This window comes from Pseudopipra pipra, chromosome 1 (genome assembly GCF_036250125.1).
Source record: "Pseudopipra pipra isolate bDixPip1 chromosome 1, bDixPip1.hap1, whole genome shotgun sequence".
Classification (NCBI taxonomy): Eukaryota; Metazoa; Chordata; class Aves; order Passeriformes; family Pipridae; genus Pseudopipra; species Pseudopipra pipra.
The window spans coordinates 118,335,562-118,358,543 of NC_087549.1; the positions used below are offsets into that span (position 1 = coordinate 118,335,562).

Sequence of the window (22,982 nt, forward strand, 5' to 3'; positions counted from 1 at the left end):
GAACTAGTGCGTGGGATTTGATTGTTTGTACATAGGGTGGTTAACACGGGGTGAGGTTTTTTTCCTCATTCTTGAAGGAAGCTTTGATTTTTTTGAACAAGAAGCAAAATCTTTAATGTGCATAATGAAGAAAAAATCTCCAAGTGATGTGGGTAACTCAGTTATCTTGTGTTGTATCAGGGCGAGTAAAGGAAGATGTAGTCCATTTAATTGCATGAAGAGATCAGAGGTAGAATATGCTAAAAACAAGGAATCAGAATAATTACCAAGTAGGCCAGGACAAGGTGAATACATACATAAAGCATCACCCACTACATATGAAATGTGAAATTTAAGTGCAGATAAGGTGGACTTAGACATCTGGAAATTTGCACTGACTGTCCTCAATCCTGACGATGTGTGGACTGCTAAATGTGAGCTTTTAATTTTAAAAAAAGTCTTTCTTTATATTCGGACATTTCCATGACAAATCTTCTGCTGCTTTGTTGATTTACTTAATACTTTCACTATTGTTTTGTAAGACTCTAGGATTCTTCTGAGCAAACTCTAGTTTTGCCTTTTTCTGAGCATTTTCTTTGTGATGCTTGTGATGCCACAGGGTCCTTAGTGCAGTAGTTCCTAAAGTTATCATTTACAACAGTGCTAATTAACTCCTGCACTGTCTCTAGCCCTTACATTTTGGGAGAAATCAATATAATAGAACAAAGGGAAGTATAGAAAGAATGAATTAAAAAAGTTGTCCGAAGTTGTAACTTTTAGGGACCTTATCAGAGTATTTTGAATCTGTGAGGTTATAACAAAGCATCCAGGATAAGAAAATTGGAAAACTGAGGAAATGTTTCTTTTCAATGCTTCTCATAAGCCAGTTAATGGAACATTTATTTCATGTGAGGTTAGTTCTGTTGGTATTTTATTCTATAGTTTAAAACATACTGGAGATTTTTAAAAAGAGACTGGATGTGGCACTTAATGCCATGGTCTAGTAACCGCAGCGGTAGTGGATCAAGGGGTGGACTTGATGATCTCGGAGGTCCCTTCCAACCCAGCTGATTCTATGACTCTATGATACTAGCCATTTACCATTGTAATACATAATTTGTACAACTTGGTGTCAATGAAGATAAAGATCTTTACTATTTTTGGTTTTTTTCTACCTTTCCTCTGTTGTACCAGGCCATTTCCTGGTCATGTATAAGACCTTTGAATTTACCATGGCAAAAATTTAGCAAGTTTCAGAAGATCTGTGAAGAGAGAATGAATTCAAGTGTTAATCTCCCACAGATAAATGCCTAGGCTTAAAACACACTATCAAGGCACAAATGTAAAACTACATAGTAAATATTAAACTCTAAAACAACTTGAAAGAGGAAAGTACTGCTTTTCTTCTTTCACAACTCCTGTGGTTCCAAGTTCCGATTGACATGGAATTTAAAACCTTAGCCTTCAAAAACTTTCTTCTTTTGAGAGATTACCAAAGACTGGGAAACTCTGCTATCAAGGTACATAGGAAATAAAATTTTCCTTTCATTAACCAGTTTCTTTAAATGAAATTATCAGATCCGTGGCATTTCTTCGTGGTTTTGAAGCTGGAAATTTTTGTTTCTTGTCATTGTTGTTGTCACTGACAGTGTGTGGTAAGAGAAATGAAGAGATACTGGGAAGAGAATTTTATGATGTACAGAGGAGGTCAGTGGCGAGTTTGGGAATGATGATATGATTTCTATGCTCAACTTCAAAAGGATAAAACTGATTCTGTGTGCAGCATCATCTAAGAAACTTCCAGCTATGCAGTTTTTTTTGACAGGATTTAACTATTTGCAGGTACTAAAGGAGATGGGCTTAGATTTCTTGTGATAAAATATTTGATTTTCTGATTGAAGACTTAGTAACACGTAGGCTTCTGGAATTGATGACAGCTGTGCAAATTCCTGTTACTGAAGCAGGGGAGGGAGCCAGGAAATCAAGCACCAGCCCTTTCCCTTTTCTTATTGCTCACTCAGCTGCTGTCTAAAGCCCCAGCTACGGCCTCATTCTTTCAAGGCTGAGGTAAGTTGTTAGAAGTCTTTTTCTAGAACGTGGATATGTGATTGTGCACTTCCTGTGGTAGTCCCAGCAGCACGAAACATCTAAAATGTGTCCCACTAAGAGGGATGTGGAAACCAAGTGCTTTCAGGTTAAGGGAAGAAGGTGTGGAAAAGGTTCAGAATAGTTTGTTCCATCCCAAAACTTAATTTGTGAAACACAGGATTTTTTACAAACTACCAGGTGAGACTATTGACGCAGTGTGCTACAAAATTGCCTCGTAAAGGAAAATATTTTGAAATCTCAGGTGTAGTTAGCAGATGGACTAATTAGAGAGTAAATTATTTGTGGTAGACAACCAAGCAATGTCAAAGCAAGGTTATCACAAGAGCTGGGTATGACTTGTAAAAAAATGAGGAGTATTTGCAGAATTTATGGTAAGCTGTGTTTCTTAAATTGAATCTAGTAGTTACCATGAGCACAACACAAATACACATCTTTAATAATATATCTGAAGTTATAAAAGCAGAAGACAGAAGAAAACTAGTGGGGTTTCCTACTTTTCTTTTTTTTTTTTTCTTTTTTTCAGTGTGTCTTTATTTTTTTCAATTTTTTTTTCCATTGCCAGTGGAGGTGACTGCAGCATTGTAAGAGTACAGTAGTGCAAGAGATTTTGGTTAGAGACTGGTGGTTTACTGCTTGACTGTCGATAGAGACTAAATATGCTGTTCTGTTGCATGATTGAGTTTAGTAACCATTTAGTTCATTAGTGGCAGACCTAGGATGATTCTTAACACAAAAACCACCAGGAAATGAGGAAAGACATGGCTGAGTTTGATGAAGTTATAAAAGGGATATAGAACTGAATGAGTGTTGGAAAAAAAGAGAGGGGAAAAGTAAATAAAGAGAAATTACAGTTACTGTATAGAAGAAGAAACTGACTGATGGAAAATGCAAGAAAGGAAGAAAATGTAACAAATTTGGGAAGTAAACTGATGCAGAATTCGATGGGAAGAACAATCCTGAACAAAAAATAATTCTATTTCTTTAAAGCTTAGTGTAAAAAGAAATAAAGTAAATTGTCTGAGCTGGGCAGCTGGATTTTAGGGTATAGGATGCCTGTATTGATGTTCATACTGAGCACCTTTGGAGGGTGACGTGAATATTACAGTGGTTATTGTTTCAATCCCAGGTATCCTTAATGGCCACTCTGTGTATAGAACTAATATGCTTATGGTAATCCTGCTTGGAAATTACCATTCCATTCCAAATGTATGTGCCTTCACATTTGTCCTTATGAATTGTCATTTTATCTTCAAAACTGAAATTTGCTGCATTGGTTGCAGATATTTTTCAATAAAACCTGCTTGGGGGATTCTTTTTCTGGGACTTTCATAATATAATGGTGTCAGGGAGTTTAAAACAGAACAACCTTTCAAGTCCAGGTTTCTGTTTTGCTGACCTCTTTCCTTACTTGATTTTGGACAAGGTGTCCTGGTTTTGGCTGGCATAGAGTTAACTTTCTTCACAGCAGCTGGTATGGGGCAATGGTTTGGATTTGTACTGGAAACAGAGTTGATAATATAGAAGTGGTTTTGTTATTGCTGAGCAGTGTTTACACAGAGCCGAGGCCTTTTCTGCTCCTCACCTTACCCACCAGCGAGGGAGTTGGTGGTGCACAAAAAGTTGGAGGGAGACACAAGCCAGGACAGCTGACTCCAACAGACCCAAGGGATATTCCATGCCGTATCGTGTCATGCTCAGTGCATTAAAGCTGTGGGAAGAAAAAGGCGGGGAGGGATATTTGGAGTGATAGCATTTGTCTTCCCAAGGTACCCTTGTGCATGATTGAGCCCTGCTCTCTTGGAAATGGCTAAACTCCTGCCTGTCCACGAGTAGTGGTGAATTAATTCCTTGTTTTTTCTTTGCTTGCATACCCAGCTTTTGCTTTTCCTATTTAACTATTTTTTATCTCAATGGATGAGTTTTCCAGATTTTACTTTTCCAATTCTCTCCCCTATTCTGACATGAGGGAAGTGAGTGGTTGCATGGGGCTTGGTGCTGGCTGGGGTTAAACCGTAACACCTGAAATGAGCACTTGTCCTGTCTGAAGTTGCTTGAGCTTTTCCCTGGGAGGCAGTATGCTCACCTGTGTGATGCCCATCTTACAGTCTGTGCAATTCAGGTAAATTCCTTGAAACTATAGCCAATACAAATAACATAGGGTTTGCCAGCTTTGTTTAGGATGTGTTTGACAGCTGCAGAAATAAGGAGCTACTTAGGACACATATCCTGGTGCTATTTCTTCTCAATTAGTGCACATGCATTTTTTTAATTGAAGAATTAAATGTACAACAGTAAAGTTATGGCTATTTATGTTTTTTGGTGTTTGCACTGATCTTTTTAAACTTTCATACAAAACTAACACAAAAACTCCAGAAAAACCCTCCATCTATTTTTAATCTTATGACACCAGTGTTTATACTGGAAAATAATAAAACAATGTCAAAACTTTCAAGCATGTACATAATGCTTTATATATCATAAAATGAGAAAGCAAACACTGCTGTCAATTTTTATATGTAATGGAAATTGTTAAATGATATTGGGAACTAAGCATGTTAGACAACCTTATGCTTGTGCAGCCCCAGTCAATAGCTGGGATACGGTGAGCTTAGATTAGCCTGCGTATTTCATTAATATAATAGTTATCTTGTGTGGTATGAAGAGGGTTGCCGTGAAGAATGAGGATTTGCAGACAGCTGTGCTGCACATACCTGTGCATCCCAAGGAACCAGCATCTGTCCTTCATGGTGAGTACAGGAGAGGGCCATGGCTGTACGGTGTGCTGCCTGCCTGCTGAGGCAAGGCAGTGCCACACAACCACTGAGCTTCTGGCAAACGGGGCTCTGCCAGTGTGCACCTGCCCTGGGTGTGGAGAGCAGGCAGCCTCCCCCAGCCCCAGCCTCCTGCTCAGCACTGTGGGAGATGGCAGGTAGCTACAGACAAACCAGGATTATTTGCAGAAATACCACAGGCTTGTCTTTGTTACTGTATTCGCTACTATTTGTGTTTTGTTTGGTTTGGTTTGGTTTTGGGTTTGTTTGGTTTGTTTTAAATTTTTTTTTATTTCTGGGATATGCCTCATTTAACCAGCATTTCTCTATTTAACCTTAAACTAAGCAAAAACTGGAAGAGAGGGAAAGTAAGAAACCCTTTATAAAAACATTCATGTTGAAGTGTAGACACTGACAAAATTCAGGCAGCTCAAATAGAGAGATGACACTCTGTCCCTAATTTGTATCAGTGGGAAAATGGATGTGAAAGGATGTAAGTTGGGCACAGAGTATCATCTGGGATTTGTGTTCCTGCACATGTCCAAATGTTAACAATTAACTTAGTCTTTGAAGTTTTCATAAAAAAACCCAGAAACTCTTAAGGAAGTTAAACATAAATCTGTGCTCTGTAAAAATTTAATTTGATAACCACCCTTTACATTGATTATTAAATGAAACTTAATTTACTTATCCATTTTAGGACACTTATTTTGGGTTGTAAGCATGGTTTTTTTTAGAAAGCTTGCTAAAGAACATGTAAAAATGTTGCATACTGAGCATCTTTAAATGTATAAATCAAAATTACAGTGGAAAAAAATAAGGCAGTTGCCCTGGTTGCACAGTAGCAATACATTTCTAGTATATAAATACTGGAAAAAAAAATCCCTTGGGCATTAAATCTGTTTCTGGATTAAATAATTTGCCAAACCTATAGCATCTTTTTTTTTTCCTGAATCTAGGTCAAAGACAGTTTTTACAGATATAAGTAAAAAATCATCAAATAAATAATAAAAAACTATTTTAAGTTATTTGATTCTGACTAAACCATTGTAATTTTCTCCTTTAATATTCCTTATTTTGCTCAATGGTTTTCATCCCTCTTAATTTTCTTATCTAGGTATAAAATCCCAAAACAGGGATGTCTTGTAAAATGTTGACTTGGTCTTCTAAATGACAGTGCAATATAAGACACAAAACAAGACTACTAAGTGTTATCAGTATAACACCTTGTTTTTTAAGTAGTGATAGCTTATTATAGGATACAACATTCCAGCTGTTTTATTTTTTTAAATAAAATAATACCTTAATTTATTTGTATTTCACCAGAATGAATACATTCATTGCAAATTGCATGCACATAAAAGCGAATCCATTTGTAAACTACATAATATCTTAACAATAAATAGTATTTGATCTAATACATGATGGTAGTGCATTTTTTGTTAAAACTGCAAGCTTTTACCAAAATGAAACCAAACTCTTACTCTTTTTATAAATATTTTAAATCCTTTTTAAGTACGTTTCATACCAAGTATATAAAAATAGTATTTTTAGATAAATTAAGAGGTTTCATTTACATGACAAATAACGTGCAGCAACTAACCACTCTCTAGCAGCTCTATTTGGTTGATTGTCTAGATGACATGCAGCGAATATTGTCCCTTTGCCTTCACAGAACTGACAAAAAGACCAGCAGGACCCACGATCACCTGAAGCAAACAATGCCATAGATATTGTTTGGGAACAACAGTCAGACACTCGGGGAAAACCTTTGCTTCGATGAACAAAAGCCACCCAAGACAGTTCTTTGTCCTAGACTTCCAGCTACTCTGACCCTCAGGGTCTTTGGACTATCACAACAGTCTGTCAAACAGACAAGTAAGTTATATCTGTATTCAAAATGTTTTTCAACATGCTTCTAGAATCTAGAAATTTATTGTTTTTCCTATAGTATGAACCAACATTATCTTCTCTTACTTTCTATAAATCTGAATTCTCATGTTTGTAATCTCCATGATTGCCAAAAAAGAGATCAAATAAAGCAGTCATGCAGTACTCTCTAAATTTAAAACTGGCTGCTGTGGAACATGCTTTGAGTACCACTTCACTGTTTCTCATACATCTATGGCTTGGTAACCTTTATCTTTAACATCCTTTGTGCTTGTCACAATGTCTATTGGGAAATCGGAGGTCTGTGCAGAAGTTACTCCGGCTGTTCCTTCCAGGTCCCACGATCCTGGCAGGTTCTCAAGGCTTAGTGAACTGATTGCTCCTTGGCTAAAGCTACCTTCTTCAGATCTGCTGGGCAGTACAAGGTGTAACGATGTCTCTGATGAAGAGCATACTGAAGGAGAAAGAGTTGCTGAAATAGACTGAAGAGGAGTCAGGGTAGTGTCTGAATGGGGAGAGGTGCATCTTAAAAACTGCAGATTGTCTTTCTGAAATACCTGATACTGTGAGGGAGAATTTTGCAGGCCCATTGTATAACAAAATTCAGCATCCATAGAATTTTGCAGGTTGGGTTCAGTCCTTTGGGGACTGCTGCCTACAGAGGACAGATCTGTATTCCAAATGTCACATAACGTGTTTCCATGGCAAAGTTGTGCTTTGGTGCAGGTGAAGTTCCCAGACTGCATGCGTGAGCAAGGCTGATGTGTAGTCCAAGCCATTTGAGACTGCAGACTATCCAGTGTAGTACTTCGAGATATGCTGTGCACAGCACAGAATCCTGGAGGCTTCTGGGATGTGAGCAGGTTCTCCAGAAGGTGCATCACATTCTTCATATCTTTACGTAATTGTGAGACTTCTTGAGTTAAAGTTGTCACCTGTTATGGCAGGGCAAAAGTATTTATGAACCATGCCTGAAATACATACACACATACCTTTTTTTCCTTCTAGCAATGTCAAATTTCATCTGTGGTACAGTGTCTTTACATTAAAAAAATATACTCTACTGATATATGTGTGGGAAATTGTTCATCCATCTACCTTACTAAAGCTGATGCCACAATTCCTGTGGCATATTGAGATCATTAAAGAAACTCAAAAAAAAAATGTATGATGGATACTCTGTAGGCATAATACACCTGATTTTAAATGATTCTCTGTATATAAAGAATGGTCTTAGGGTCAGAATTGAGATGATTTCCATTGGAAGTATAACATCAATAGCTTCTTGATCAATCATTAAATATTTTAAAGCATAAATTTTTTTTTAATTAATTTTATACTGATGAATTTTATAACAATGAAGTCTTGTGAAATCTTGTTCAGAAATATATGTGAAGTATACTGCTGTTTTCATAGCAAAATAAAAGAAAACCATATTCTCAGTTGTTGGATGCAAGTAGTAGTTATATGAAAATCTAGTGGACTACTGCTAAAAACAAGAAAAGAAAAAAATAAGTGGAAACTGAAAACCACTTGCTACCTCTAAATATTTAAACAATATAAAAGGTTTTACTTTCATGTACTTATGTTTATGCTTGTATATATATATATATATATACTTGTATATGTATTGCATATAACAGTGAGAAAATAATCCATAGATTACTCTGGTGTATGTGCAAAAGGAAGAACCTGAGAGCATCCAGTTGGTTACATGAAATGGATGAAGTCTTTCATCTCCTCAAAACTTGCTGCTTTGGGTGGGGATCAGATTAACAGGTTCTGAATTTGTAAAGTAAACTGCTTTATGAACATTAGTGGGGACACTTATTAGGACTTCTTAAGGATATTTTGGGCAACAAAATGTGTAACTCAAATAAGAGAGTAACCCGCTCATAATTTCAAATGTATTTATCTTTCCTTTTTATTTCTTAAGGAAAAGTTTTTAGGAAGTTAAAAGCAGTCAATTATTTTTAATAAAGGGAAATTAGGAATTTCTATCAAGAGGTAGAAATGAACTTTGTCTCCATGGCAGCTAATCAACCTATTTTAGGCCAAAACACTGTCATTACCATTAAAACAGAGTTTCTTATACTGACGCTAGGGAAGATATTCTGATGAAAAAAAGACATGACCGCATGTGTATCTTCAAGCCACATATCAAAAAGAAAAAAGGGGGCTTTCTTTGATCCTAAGTAATGATACCACCTATTAGATGCTCTACACAGAATAATTTTCATGTAATCAACAACAGAAATACAGTTTTCATTTTTCTGACAGAATAATTCTGAAGAAATCTGCTGGAAAGACATTTCAGCCTGAGTTTGACTGTGTTACTACAGGCACAATAATTATAAAGAAATTCTGAGAAGACATGGGAAGCTCCAACACAGCTCCTATATATCTCTCTGAGCTAGGAGTTCAAACCCATCATATTGTTTAACAGTTTTGTAATGATCACACTACCTCTGGAGGGAAAACCCCTAAAGGCAGGAGCCTCTTAAATGGCAGATGACAGGATTTCTCTGTGTCTCTGCACTTCTTTCTCTCTGTCTTGTTACCTAATTGAGTCATGCTAGAAAAAAAAACAGGGGATCCCCTTCTGCTAGCTGAGATTAAGGTTTGACTGCCTGGTAGCTCATTTGAACTACAGTTAATGTGAGGGATTAAAATATGTTGCAAAAGCAATTTGTGAATAGGCTTTTTGTGGGGCAGAGCAGCCAGAGAAGGTTCATGGTACTGTCAGACTTTAAGGTAGCACACTGTGAGATTTCCGGACAAATCATCTACACAAGAACTTCTGTGTTCTGTTTGAAACTAGGAAATGGCATTGCAAAACCTCCAAAACTATCCCTTATTTGGGCAGAAGTGGGAAGACAGACAATCAAACCCATATAGATTCAGTGATCATCAGTTCTTTTTAGGATCATGACTGGCCCCTACTCCTAGCGGATAAAGCAATTGTTTTATGTGTCTAATTTCCCAACTTCCATCAAATTTTCAGGGCTTTCTGCAGTTGTGCAGACAGAAAGATTGACACTACCTTATGAGTATGCACCTTACCCAAACTATGAATGATATGTGAAAAATTTAAAATATTTACTTTGGTTTGATTCATGTTTCTATTTTCCATTTCTGATCACATGTTTCTTTTGCCAGTTCATTGACACAATACAGTGAAAATCAATCACAGCATCAGTACTCACGGCAGTCCTGAATTTCTGTTCATTACAACTTTTTCTAGTGCCCAGATACTATTTTTGGCATATCAACTCTTAGATTGTTGTATTCTCTGTGCTCTCACACAGACAGAGGAACTGACCTGATAAACCCACCTTTGATGCATGCTTTAACAGTTTCCAGAATAGTTATGCCAAATTTTATTAGAAATTCACCATCACCACTTATTAAGACCTACTTGGACCAATACTGCTCATCACATACATAAAGAAAATATGTAGTTTTCAAGATTTTACAAACTATTAATCTTAGAAGATTAAAGCTCCAGTATCTGTACCACATTAATGATGCTCTATCTCTATGTTATGTAGTCATAAAGGATACCATTACTGTTACTACTAATGCTATACTGTTTATCCTATTATTTTTACATCCTGCAGAGATCCTTGAATAGATGCAAATAAACATGTGTAACAGGACTAAACAATTTTATCACTAACATTAAAAATTTCATAGTGCAAAGGGACAGAGACTAAAAGTGAAAGGAATTTTAAGTCTATGAACAGAAGCTGAAAGCAGTACAGTTTCCTCCTGAGCAAAAGGTCTAATTCCTCTCATGCTGGCAAGGCTGCATTTTTTTTAGGAGCTCGCTGATTATTTGGTAGGCAAAACAGCTAGTGGTACAAATGGTTCCTGCTGTGCTAGGCAGACAGCTTCAAAATGGTCTACAAGATCCCAAATATAATTGAAATGCTGCCTTAACACTTTCTAGGACTTAAAAAAAGATACTGCAATATTTCCAGAAATAGAAACTGTGATTTATACAGATTTAATTTGAAGTAGCAAAAAGTGCTTCTCAGACTGGTCAAAAGCAATGTGCTGGTACCTTTTTAGTAGACTAGGTTATCAGGAAAGAATATCTTCAAAATAGAGTTTAAAAAAAAAAGCAGAATTTTTTAACACATGGTCTTTATTAATAGCATTTTCTGATGGTCTGACCAATATATATTTCAGTAGTTGTATTTTGCATTTTCAAATTACTTTGACAGCTTCAGTAGAAAGAGTATTTTTCTTTACTACTAGTATTAAACTTTTGAACAGTTTGAGTACTTTGTTCCATATAGTTAAATAGGAATGGAGTGATTAAAAGCTCTACATAATGTAAGATGATGATGGTGATTATTGCTTCGTTTAAATGGCATTGGTGAAACATGTTTCTTTGTTTTTCCATAATATAGTACAACGTTTAATTTTTTTTTGCTGTTAAATGTTCAACTAGAATGCCTATCTCTCATCACTGTTCCTGGATAAATCCGGAATAAGACTTGTTTTTTCTGATTAGAAGCAGATTCTGATTAATACATTGGTATTTTTTTCTCTCTGTGGTTTACTCCCTTTGAAATTCAAACTTTCAGCTATCATGAGTTGTTTTTCAAGGCTCAGATTGACTAGCTGCTGATATTCTGTTTCTCGCTAAGTGCATTGTTGAAGGAATGAAATTGGGGTGAGCTGAGACAGACTCTTCACTGATCAGCTACCAGCAACTCTGTGGCCATTGGTATTACGGTGACAGACGTTTATGATTTAATGGCACTTAATGGCACTTAAATGGCACATTATGATTTAATGGCACTAGTAATAAAACTAGATGCAGGAGGAAAAAAAAAATCCAGTGCAGCTAATCTGAGCAGATTAAATATATAGAATTTGTACAATGATATGATGGTTCAGTCTCAGTTTCAGTTTCAGTTTCAGTTTCAGTTTCAGTTTCAGTTTCAGTTCTACTCATTTTACTGTGTATGAGTAGAAAATTTGCTGCTTTGTCTGATGATTTATTAGCCAGCCCTTTGGTAGTTCCAGAGTGACCAGTTTGTCTGGATAAATTAGGAAACCAAGATTATTGCTATTAAACAGGTAAGGACAAAACAGAAAAGTATAAGGGACAAGATTATTTAGATGTATTCAAGTCAACATGGCTCCCATGAAATTCAATCTAGAAAAAGGGTTCCCAAACTGCAGTTCTAATTATAATTTGTGGCTCTTCATTGAGAGTGAGTCCGGGGTGGGGGGTTGGGGCAGGAGCTGAGGCACAATGATTAGAGGTATGGAGCACCTCTCCTATGAGGAAAGCTTAAGAGAATTGAGATTGTTCACCCGGAAAAGAGAAGGCCTTGGTGTAACCTAATTACAGCCTTTCAGCCCTGCAGCCTCTCCTGAAGGGAGACTACAAGAAAGATGGAGAGGAACTATTTACAAGAGCACGCAGTAACAGAACAAGGGGAATGGCCTCAAACTGAAAGAGAGGTTTAGATTAGATATTAGGAGGAAATTCTTTATGGTGAGGGTGGTGACGCAATGGGACAGGCTGTGATTGTCTCATCATTGCAAGTGTTCAAGTCCAGGTTGGATGGGGATTTGAGCAACCTGGTCTACTGAAATGTGTTCCTGCCCATGGCAGGAAGGTTGAAACCAGATAATCTTTAAGGACACTTCCAGTGCAAGCCATTCTGTGATTCTGTGATTGTTGGATGTGGATTTTGTCTTCAAGTTGGCATAGAATCAGGACAGTGTCAGCATCATGGTGACACTAAGAAAACCAGGTTTGGAAATTACTGCTTCAAGGAGTTCAGAAAGTATCAGGGACAAACTCTGACTCACTAGGTACTGACTGAGAGCAAATGGAGGATTATGGAAATCCCAGCTGGCTGGGAGAGAAGCTGCTAGTATGTACTCATGAAAGAAGGCCTGAGGTGATACATATAATATTGAGCAAAAATATTAAACAAACAATTTCTATAAGCACCTAAAGGAATAGTTAAAAGGGAACATACATTTCTTAAAAATAAACCATGGCAAAACAACATAATTCTTTTCTTTAACAGAAAAGCCGTTTCAATATATAGCAAGAAACATTAGATGCAATATATATCTTGTCAAAAGTCTTCTCAGATATTACTGTCCACCTGACATTCTTCAGAACAACTAAGAAAATATGAAGGACATGTAATCACCATGAGTTGAACCCATACATGACTGGAATGGCTTACGATCAATAGTTTGCTGCCATCCATGGACATTTAAGGCTATATTTTTTAGCGTCACAGCCTGATCTGTTTTTATTTAATGTTTATTTTTAATGTCTAAACAGAGTTTATGTTCACTTTTAAACATCAGTAATATGAAATTCAACAAAGATAAATGTTAAAGATTACATCTGAAAAGAAAATGTCAGAGGCATAAATATAATATTCTGCCTATGCAGAGTATTATAGAAAAATATTTGTGGAGTTTTGCTGATTGACACTTTTCAGGCATTACTCATACTCCCAGGATATATAAACAGCATTTTTTTCTTTTACTGGACACAGGGAGGGAGTTCTCTTTACAGGGAATTACTTAGGCTGCTTGAAATACACTGCAGTTTGAGATTGTGTACTTTGTCAGTGATTCCAAAGATCTAACCAAAGACGGTCCAGACGAAAATGCTACCAGTGAAGAGTTTTAGAAAATGTAATGGGCAAAGACAGACAGAAGGAATTTGGTTTGCTGAGATCTGCTGGAGTAGTATGTTTCCAGAAAAAATTGCTTTTAGAAGGAGAATAGCACTCAACTTTTTTTTAGTATCTTCTAGGCATAAAAGAAAAAGAAGTGAACTTGAATACCAATAGAGATTTATATTTAGATGTTGGGAAAATAGATCTTTTCAGTACAGGAACATTTTGAAATTCCTTTTAGAGAGTGAACTGGATAATTGTTGCCATCTATCTTGGTAGTAATATTTTTTATTCAAGAGACATACCACGGTGTATAGAAGTTATGTCATGTATGTGCAATGTGTTCTACTTAAAAAGAAATTAATTTCAGCTTTAGAGCATCAGCTTATTTTTTATCTTCATGTGCCAATAGCTATTAAGCTAACATTAAAAGAATGAAAAAATTAGCTGTAAAGACTACTATACAGTCATCAAAGTACAAGAGCAGAGAGAGAGACAAAACAACAACAAGGTAGAAGTTCTTTGGAAACATGAATGTCAATGCTAAAAGAAAATATATTTTAAAAATCTTAGTGTGTTTACTTGTCACGTATGCTTTAGAAAGCTTTTATTTCTTAATGCAAATGATACTAGGCTCTGTGTCTTGGCTTTGATGTGAAACTTATGTGGCTAAACCACAAAACGGATAGATTAGTTGTAATAGTTTTCATCATACATAAATGTAATTAGTTCACTTTTTGACATGATTTTCTTGATTGAAAGCTGCTTTCCAAAGCAAATTACTGGGATAGCCTTGCTGCAAAGTAATTTCTCTCATGTGAAAATAAAGTTACGAACTTGTTAAAAAGAACATGTATTTAACTACTCTAAGTCAATCAAGTTCATTATATGAGCTCTCAAACTGCAAATTGAAGTTTAACAGTATATCCCCTATGTAAAACTGAAGGCCTGATTAACTTTACCAAATTTTCTTCATTGACACTGATTATCATTTGCATACATTTTTATTATTAAGGAATGCATTTTTTCCTGTACTGAGAGAAAAATGAGATTGATTTTTGACAGCTGGTTGTGAAATACATTTTAAAATCATATATTTATAAAATATCTTTAAGTGATTTGGAAAATAAACATATTTATTTCGGATTGGTCCTTTTGTTAGATGAAAGTCAAATATTCCTGTGAATGCATTTTCTCTGTTCTAAATAAGTGCCAGATGCCAAGAGTATTTTAAGCACTTGCATTTCAAAAACCTAAAATTAAAAATAGCTGAATTTCTACTAAGTGCTCCAACGTGGAGCTAAATAGAAGGCAATTATCTAGTACAGAACCTGACCCTATTCATATTTCCTCATGTTTGCTTGTTTTTGTGTTGAATGGGAGAAATGTGAGTACTGTGTTCATTATATTGTTTTAGTACTGTAACTCTGGGATCTACTGATGTAGTAAAGTAAGAAATCAGCCCCCAAATTCTGAAGCTGAAGGAGTCTGCACTGAAGCTGGGTGCATATGGAAAAAACGGGGGACATGACAAAGCAGTCTGCATGCACTGCATGAGATGTCCCTTATATGTGAGCATGAAACCATGTATCCATGTTTTTGAATGGAGAATGTGTACATGTAATCACGGGATAAAAAAAATATGACTAAATTTTGGCTATTTTCTTCTTATTAACTGGTCTATGTTTTAAATAATTCAGATTTGGGTTTTTCAAATTGAATCAAAGCAAAAGTACTTCCATGCTGTTTTCATACAGTTGCATTCAAATGGCAGTGAGCTAAAAGCCTAGTAGGATACAGGCAGTGAGATAGTGACAGGCAGGTGCTTTAATCTAGACTTTTTTGGCCATTTGTATACCTCAGAAAATCTGCTTAGTGGTTTCTTATTTTTACTTTGTGGGCTCCTCAGCAGTTATCTATGATTGCGTCACGTACATAGTGCCTCTGAGAAAATGCTGAATGTTTAGATACATCCATTTGATCAGCCTTTGCAGACAAATGCATTGGAAAGACTCAGTCAAGCATACAGACCTCTGCAAAGGAAGGATACATACTTGTAAGGCAGAAGACTATTTCTGAATTCTTGCTCTGCCTAGTCTGGAGCAGGTCTTTGAATCAAGCTTTCCCCAGCTCTGCAAATGTACAATGCTGCTAGGTATTCAGTAACTTAATCTTGAAACTATTGCTAAATAATTGTGGTTTTGCCAGAACAAGAACCTGAACTCTCACCTGCCACAGATTGAAAGTACTGAACTATAATGAATGTCATGCCTGTTTTATTCAGTGATTATTTACACTAAGTGGAAGGGGCGAATAGGGTAGGAGATAAAGTAGTCCTATTCCACTCCGCCTTGCACTACAGAACTGGAGGGAAATTCCTGTATCACCTTGGATCTCATTCAGGCTCAAAGTGAGAAGTGAGGTTAGGTGAGGAAATGAAGAAGCTGGGTAACTAGCTGAGCAGTCAAACCATGGAGCTATACAACAGGAATTTGGGGTGTGTTCAAGTTTGTCTCACATAGATTGAGCTGATTTTGGAAATTACTCTCCTCAGAGGAAGTCTGTGCATCTATTACTCCTAAAGTTAATATATAACAAATCTGAGAACTGAAATCAATGCGCTGACTTCTGTTACTCTCTTTCTTAGGTAAATGAACTTTCTTTTGGATTATGTAGTGATTGTCATACACCTAAAATACTGCCAAGAGCTCAGCTGGATTTCTAAACTAGGTATAGCTATTTTTGTAGATTTTTCTCTGGGGTAACTTTTTGCTTTGCTTTGCTAACAACAGTCTGTATTGAATGTCTGAATGGAAAGATATCTGTCTTTGTTTCCCCAATGAACAGCTGAAATGTTTTTAAGCTAACTAGCGAACTGTTGTAATACAATTGCCTCTCATGAAAGCAGTTATTTTTGCATTTGTTGATTGACTTCTGTTTTCCACTGAAAAATGTATTAATGACAGTGTTTGCTGCTGTTGGCTACTTGTGACCTGTTTTCTCATATTTTCCAGAAGGAGACTGCATGTCTTTTAATAGAGAACTTTGTTTCTAACTCTGCTGGTATTTTAACTACTGCTAGTTGTCTGCTGCAGCATCAGTCATAATTTTCCATTACCGTCCATCATCAAATGATGGAATGATGAAAGCACCAAGTCTATGAGTGTTTGATTCTTAATGCAACAACAAAACCCCCCAAGCAACAACTAGAGTATATCAGCAAGGCTACCCAGAGGCTCATTTGGGTAACCACCAAGTCAGTACTGTCAGTTCATAAACTCCAGACGGGGTATGTTTGAATATGCAATTAAGCAGCCTTACAGTCATGCAGTTTTTCCAATGTAAATTTTGATCCATGAGAGGACTTGGAGGATACTTATCTGTCTCTGGGATTTGAGAATGTTACCTATGAAATCTAAGTCTACATCAGTAGAATTGCTCCACGTACTTTTTTTTTTTTTTATGTCTCAGTCCAATATTTGTCCATATTGTATGCCCATGTATTGTCATATCAAATTGAGAATTATCCCATATATAAGTATTTCAATGTTTAAGACTCTTAAGACTCTTGTTTGGTCAGAATGCTGTTTTCTCTGCTAGGGGACTTCTTAGAGAGAAGAAAAACATGAGCTTGGAAAGTAGAGAATACTCCTTCCAGGTACTGCAAGGCACCACCAACAATATTAATCTTCAACATGTCTGCAGTAGTATAGATGTATGGTATATAATGTACTCTGAATAGCACAGAATAAAATAATCTTAGAGATTCTGCAAGGTTGAATAAAAATGTTCCCTTAGGTTCCTAGACTAAGTCTGGTGTGTTTTCCAGACTGTGGGAGGTTTTATAATCATTCACATAGCCTCATGTAGCTCTATAATTTCTATAAGTTCTCTGAGGTTGTGTAATCAGAGAAAGGTATCTTTCTCTGCTGTGAACAGCAAGTACAACTATTTTCAGAATTTTTTCAACATTATTGTGTTATTTGTATTTTCTGGTTGCATTATTATTAATGTCATTTTATCACTGATGAGGTCAGATGTAAATCAATTCAGGTTTTACCAGAAGATGTCTAAACCTACCAAAACTTTGTATGACTTTCAGTTTTATTACTTATCACCCTATGTTGGCACAGGCCTCAGTCAGTTTTGCAGTGTGAAAACAAATTCTGTCTCACACAGCAAGCTAGCAAGACTCCAGCAGTTTGTGGCACTCTTAAATCTTTGAAGATTCTCTTCCTCTTACTTACAGGATTCCAAATACCTGCTGAAGGGACAGAGACTATAGATGAACTCATTCTGCCCCACTTCTGTGTAAAGAAGAGAATGACCAGCTGGTGATGAAAATCTAATTATTGGCTTGTTTAATCAGGAATTATTTGTTCATGTCTTTATCCCAGGAGAGATTGCAGAAGTCTTGGGAGGTAAGTACCTCTTATTTCAAGTCTCATAGGTAGCGACTTTTATGAAAAAATGGACAGATACTCCCCTCCTCAATTTTAAAATAAAAGAGTGAACCATATTCACAACAGAGAAAAGTTTATTTCTGGATTTGGATTCTGTATCCTTGTGTGGAAACTTAAGTGTTTTACTGCATGTGGTGCAATTTCCTGTCTTATGTTAGGGTGAGTAAAAAAGTTGCATAATATTTTGTTCAGACAGTTTTAGCAGGGAAAAATTAAGATTGTATATGGAGGGAAATGACCTTGATCATGTGGAGTTCTTTATTTCTTTTGATTAGGATATTGCCCTGTTCCAAGATCTATTTATCTCTTTTCCCTAGAAAAGCAATGACAAACCTGAAACTGTTACAGTTGAAGGGTTTGCTTAATCCACAAGATGCCTGTCTTGGCACATCTGTCACCATGATGTATTTTCTAATTGCCTCTTGCAGATAGCCACGTAATACATCCTCTTATTTTAAAAATACCTGTTCTCAAAAGGAATGAATCAGTATGACTTGTCTTTTTCAAAAGCATTACATAGAAAATAGAAATTTGTATCATAATGGTGTTGTCAATGAACATATTGAAGGTTTTTTTGGGTTCTTTAACCAAACCTTATAAAAACCTGCAGTCAGTGGGATATGAGACTTTTGTCTGAACTCTACAGTTTGACATACAAATGAAGTGATGCACACAAACGAGGTGATGCATGCACTCCTAGCTCAGGATATTTAAGTTATCTAACCCAGTTAAACTGACTAAGGTTGAAAGAGGTTTAGAAGCCCAATATCTCCTAAGTGGGAAATAAAGAATAACTAGGTTAGGTGTGCACAATATAGAAGGAAAAATAAAGACAAAATTTGACATTTCTGGTAACCAAAGAGCTCAGAAAGGAAGTAAAACTGTGTGGCAGACTTATTTAAATGTTTCCTCATGTGGAATCATAAGAAATTGCCTCTAATCTCTTCACATTGAAAGACAGAGTGTGCTGGGAACGGATTTTAGTCTTGCAGTGTAAATGTGAAGTTAAAGTCTGATGCTTTCATCTTGTTAGCTAAAGTACTGCAATGGCTGGATATATAAAACAGTTTAGCCATAGAACATCTCTTCAGTTTTGGATTAATAGTTGATTACAGGTTTGAAGTTAAAAGAAGGGAGGAATGAAAAGCACCACTGAATAATGTTGGCCCTGCATTCCTCAGGTCATATTGCTTGAGCAGGAAGGGATGAATTTCCTTTTCATTCTAAGTATACACAGGTAAAGTGATTTGAAACATTTTATGTGAATTTGAACATGACTGGGTTTGCATTTCTTTCAAGGAAATTCTCTAAAAGCATAGCATGTATGAAGACAAGAAAAGTTGGAAGAAGGAGCTTGGAGAAATAATGAGAGGAAAGAGAAAAATAGAAGCATACCCAGAAGAGAATAAATCCTAGGAAAACTACATATACTAACCATGCTAACCTCCCTTTGTTTTTAGTTCTAGCATGTGACATGAACTTTTATATAGGTTTCATGTAGGAAATTAATCTCAGAATGAGTTAAAAGCCTCAGACTGCCCTACATGTAGGAACCTCATCCAGTTTTGTAAGTTTGTTTACAAGAATTTATTATATTCCCACGTCTTCTGAGTTTTCTCCAGCATTCCTTGAATGATTGTTAATATCCTTCAACCCCCACAAAAGCTTGTTACCTCATTATTAAGCCTGCTGATCTGCTGTTTGGTCTCTTCTGCTTTGATAACGAGTACAGCAGCACCAATTTCAGCTTCTGAAAATAATTCAAATACATGCAAATGAGATAAGTATAACCATTTGGAAATGGCAGTACTATTCTGCACTTCACCAATGTTTTAAATTTAAACCTAGTTTGCACTTGGCTAGAATGAAAATAAAATCATGCATTAATGTTCAGTGTATAACGTGTAAGAGAAGTGCGATGAATAAAGTCCATACTGCTCTCTTCCGTCTGGACCTGAAAAGATTGAAAACGACAAACCTGGTGCCAACCACATGACATGTCAACTCTTTTTAAAAATCATAGATATGATTAAACTTTTATTATTATTTTCCTGCTTGGCTTTAAGAGGAACAATATGTGTTCTAATTGTCTCCATGCTAAATGTAGATATGTGGGGATTGTTTACTCATAAAAGAGGGGATGTTGGAAACAGTCTTTCTGCATCTTTATCTTTTTTTTTCCCCATCTCGACATGTTCTATTCCACTGTGGTGCTACTTTATCAACCTTTTCAGAGTGTAGGTGATTTAAGGCTTCCTAAGCTCCCTTGATATCAAGGTTTTCACTCTTTTACTTTTAAAAATCTATGTACTTCCATACTCCTCCACTTCTGTAAATATCTTTAAAAAAGTTGACAGCCAAGTTTACATATGGCTATTAATGAATTTTTAGTTTGGTTTTTTTTTCTTGTTTATTTATGGTTTGTATTTTTTTCTTAATTTGGTATTAGAATGTTTTTTGATGTTGAATTTTGTCCTTGTGTTTAGTACCTTCCACGCCCAAAGGTTTGGGAGCATGAAGTGCCTGGCAGATCCTACAATACTGCTGGTAAAGTACAATGCATAAAAACACAGTACTCTCCACAAACTGTTTCATCATGACTGTCTGTTAGCAGGAAACCAACAAATGATCTCTGGGACCTCGTTGTACTTTTCCACGGTACCAACTGTGGCACTGAAGTGGTACTGAGAGTACAAATATATGTTTAATCCATTTCTGCCACTTCTGAGGATCAAAGAAACAAAGGGGAACATAAAGCAGTTATGAAAACTATTTTCTCTAAAGAGTGATTTTCCCAGGCAAAACTCACCTCCAGTCGTAGGAGATAACCTGGATTCCTGCCTGAGCTGATCGGAGCTGAAGTCAAAGGTTTGGTTTTCCTCATTGTGGTTTCCGTCTTCAATCCCATCTACAATTCTGTTGAGAAAAATCAGGGTAGTGGAGCAGTTTCATAAACAGTTTCATAAACATCACGTTCATAATTATACTGTAAAAATTACTCCTAAAGGGCACATTTTTAAACAATGGTAAATTTTGCACAACATTAAGTTTAGAGAAAAGTAAAAACTATTATACTGGTATAACTTCTTGTGAGTCACTAAAGATTAAACTTAGTGTTAATGGAAGGAACATGAGGCCAAAAATAATTAACTGAAGTTTCAAAATTTTCATGACTTTTACAGCGTATTCTGAGTCTTATCTAAACCTATAGGGAATATAGTTTGCTTTTCATAGCTAAAGTAATCTGTTGCCACCTTTTCCTCTGCACAATCTAAAAAGCTCTTATTAAGCTAAAATCTGCCTGCACATAACAACCAGGCTCTTATATTAGCCTTACTTAGGCAGAGCCTAAGCCTGAACTTAATATATTTATGAAAACATCTCTGTAAAATTCAGTCAAAAGTGTCATTTCCATGCAAACAGTTATTATAAATTTGTTTAAATTTAACTAGCTCAGGCAGGGCAATCTTGTTTGTAAATTGGATATAGGAAGATGTGCAGACTAGCCTGCAGTGTCCTAGTTACATTAATATCAATATTGGATATGACTACCAGAAAAAGTATTTTTGTCACTTATTTCTACCCATGCATAGCAGTTATCTCCATTTTCCCATGTTAAGAATTCCAAAGGAAAAAAAGGTACAGTACTTTATAAAATAATCAATTCTGCATGCAAAGAATAGAAAACATGTATCAGATGGAGGAATAAATACCCAGGATTAAAAATACATAATTACGAATATTTTTTGTTCTGAGTTATAATAAATCGTGCTATAAAGAGAACTGTTTTAAAGTCAATGAAAGAGACTGACAACTGCCAGTTGACAGATATAAAGCATGAATTTCTTCTTTTGTTCAGGCACAAGCTTCATATTTTGTCTTACAGTAGGCAGATGAGTTTAATACTAATCTTGAAGGGCTAAAGCAGGCAGTTCTTGGCCTCTCAGTTACTGGTGATAACTTTGGGGTGATGGAAACTAGACTTTTCATCTAATAAGGATATTTTCAAGAAAACCTCTTGACTACAACTGTCTGGAGAAAGGAAAAACAGACAACACAGAGATATCTGTGATGTATTTGCCTTGAAAGACCAATGTAACTTAGACCTCTGTGCACATACCATGTATTCTTGTCTTTTTTGGTTCTTCATGTGGCTTTTGGGCTCTGTTTCATGTCTGAGTGTTCATGATGCCTGCTGGATATTACTAGACTTCATTCTAATCTTAACCAGCCTCTGGGAGAAGATGAGACACAAATGAGGTGCTTCAGCCGCTCTGGCCGATAATGCTATCTGCAGCTGGAAAACTGAATGATTACTTTATTTGAAATTTGCTATAAAACCTATTTAATGTCATCTGGCTTCGCTACTTCAAAAAGCAAATTTTAAACACCAATATCCCTTTTATAAAAGTTTCTAATTATATGAAATGATAACATTTCAACTGCCTTTAAAGCACACAGGAGAAAGCTTACTCAGACATTACTTGAAATTCAGAGATGCTACATTCTTTAAAATGTTTAAAGATTCAGGCTAAAAAGAAATTATATTAGCAAAAGTAGCTAGTCGTGGAGTGCCAAAAGACAGGCTTCTATGTGGGAAATATGTAATGGGCAACATCCTTACTCATATACAAGGAATGGGCTGTGGAGCAATATCTAATAAATTGAAAATGTGAGGTGACAAAAGAATTTGGTGTCTCACCCCTCTCTGAATCAGCTATTGTACAGCCCAGAATTTTCTCCTGAAGACAGACAACTCACTCCTAGGAGCCAAAAAGTCAGAAAAGATTAATATGTGACATCTTCTATCCAGTTGCTCAGGGCTAGAGTGCACTCCTTCATGTGGATCTGAGGAGCTTTGAGTACATAAATGCATCCTCCTAGGACTGTCTTTATTATTACATACATTTTCTTCCTTTTGATGCTCTTTCACTTCACAAACAGCACCTAAAATGGATTGGGAAGACTAGGACTGTATTCTAGAAGCTACAATGCTAGCTTCTGTTCCTTGTGACAAGAACTCTTTAAATATTTTACCCAGTCTCTGGGCTTTATTGCCTTCACTGTGGTGCACAGTGAAAGAACCTGCAGCAGCC

At 36.2% G+C, this 22,982-nt stretch overlaps 1 protein-coding gene and 1 long non-coding RNA gene across 3 annotated transcripts in view; one reads left to right on the forward strand and one right to left on the reverse strand.

Annotated features, from left to right (window-relative positions):
* Nucleotides 1-1,405: 1,405 nt before the first annotated feature.
* On the forward strand, nt 1,406-22,575 carry LOC135423282 (uncharacterized). The gene is made up of 6 exons (XR_010434764.1): nt 1,406-2,046; nt 4,731-4,835; nt 6,535-6,737; nt 16,071-16,153; nt 17,673-17,844; nt 20,373-22,575. It is a non-coding gene; the product is annotated as an uncharacterized LOC135423282 (long non-coding RNA).
* Nucleotides 6,736-22,982, reverse strand: part of KCNH8 (potassium voltage-gated channel subfamily H member 8) — a 176,080-nt gene continuing 159,833 nt past the window's right edge. For both annotated transcript variants that reach the window (XM_064673240.1, XM_064673231.1), the window contains 3 exons: nt 20,696-20,802; nt 19,560-19,636; nt 6,736-7,684 (listed from right to left, as the gene is read on the reverse strand). In XM_064673240.1, coding sequence (XP_064529310.1) covers nt 6,974-7,684; nt 19,560-19,636; nt 20,696-20,802 — 895 coding nt within the window. In that variant the 3' untranslated portion in view covers nt 6,736-6,973. The remainder of the gene's footprint in view (nt 7,685-19,559; nt 19,637-20,695; nt 20,803-22,982) is intronic.